The sequence below is a fragment of the Rhea americana genome, unplaced genomic scaffold, assembly GCF_003343005.1.
Source record: "Rhea americana isolate MKP2758 unplaced genomic scaffold, rheAme1 scaffold_801, whole genome shotgun sequence".
In the NCBI taxonomy this organism is placed as follows: Eukaryota; Metazoa; Chordata; class Aves; order Rheiformes; family Rheidae; genus Rhea; species Rhea americana.
In genome coordinates this window covers 1-1187 of record NW_028186981.1, presented here as the reverse complement: position 1 = coordinate 1187, position 1187 = coordinate 1, and the positions used below count along the sequence as shown (strand labels likewise).

The 1187-nt window shown below is 70.4% G+C and overlaps 2 protein-coding genes across 2 annotated transcripts in view; one reads left to right on the top strand and one right to left on the bottom strand.

Annotated features, from left to right (window-relative positions):
* Window positions 1-156, top strand: part of CLCN2 (chloride voltage-gated channel 2) — a 14888-nt gene extending 14732 nt beyond the window's left edge. Inside the window, exon 25 of the mRNA XM_085322953.1 lies at window positions 143-156. Coding sequence (XP_085179079.1) covers window positions 143-156 — 14 coding nt within the window. The remainder of the gene's footprint in view (window positions 1-142) is intronic.
* LOC146585420 (heat shock protein beta-7-like) lies at window positions 118-1181 on the bottom strand (the record flags this gene model as incomplete). Its single annotated transcript, XM_085322954.1, has 2 exons — window positions 118-559; window positions 1038-1181. Coding segments are annotated over 2 exons (333 nt in total), but the record flags the coding sequence as incomplete, so codon positions are not given.
* Window positions 1182-1187: the final 6 nt, after the last annotated feature.

Below are 1187 nucleotides of genomic sequence, written 5' to 3'. Positions count from 1 at the left end.
ATGGGGCTGGGGGTGCGTCGCCCCCCGCCCGAGCACCTCGCCCCTGCAAAGCCGGGGGGTCCCACCCGTGGGTCTGCTGCGTGCCCAGGCCCGGGCCCCTCGCCGTGTACATACAGAGATTTTTATATTAATTTAATAAAAGGACTTTATAAATAGAGCGGTCATGCCGGCACCCTGGGCACGGCGGGGCGGTGCAGCCGGGAGCAGCGCTGCTGCGGGGGCTCGGGGGGGGTCCCTGCCCGCACCGCGGCTCGACCACGGCGCCCGGCACACGAGGCACCGCCGAGGGGGCGAGACGGCTTTATTTACCGCGGCGCGGGGAGGGGGCACGCGGGGCGGCAGGGCCCCCCGCCCCGCGCCCGGCGCCCGCTCACAGCCTGGCCTCGCTGCGGTAGAGCGGCTGCGGGGGCTCGCCGGGGCGGGCGCCGGCGCCGCGCCGCGCCGTGATGACCAGCGTGCCCGCCTCGGTCAGGGCACAGCTCACCGACAGCGGGTCCGTGTCCTCGGGCAGCTGGCACTTGTGGGTGAAGGTGTCACAGACGGTGCCGTCCTCGGCCACCTGCGGGGAAGCAGCACCGACGCCGTGGGGGGGCACGTCACCACCCACCGGGGCAGTGCCCACTGCCAGCAGGGGCATGGCGGCCACTGGGGCCCTTCCCAGTTACCCCAGTTCTGGTTCCCATTTGCCCCAGCGCCAGAGAAGAGCTCCATTGGGTGGCTACCAGTTATCCAGTGACATCAGGGGACCCAGKCACCCCAGGGCCAGCAGGGAGCAGCTCCCAGTTGCACCACTGTCAGCAGAGGAAGTTCCCAGTTGTCCCACAATCAGCAGAGGATGCAATTGGGCAGGAGTTCCCAGTTACCCCACTGCCAGCAGGGGCAGTTCCCAGTTTGGGCCAGGGTGGGGTGGGGGTGCAATGAAGCAGGAGATCCCAGCTACCCTAGGGGACAATTCCCAGCTGCCCCACAGCCGGCAGAAGACGCGCCGGGGCGGGAGAGCCCGGTCACCCCGCCGCCAGCGGGGGCTGCCCGCTCACCTTCTCGGCCCGGATGGCGACGTGGCGGTTGGACGTGGTCACCACGATGTCGGGGGGCTCGAACTGGCTCACGTCGGCCACCACCTGGTAGGTGTCACCCTGGGCCCGCACCCAGGTGCCCAGGCTGCAGGGGCACACGGCACCCGGGGC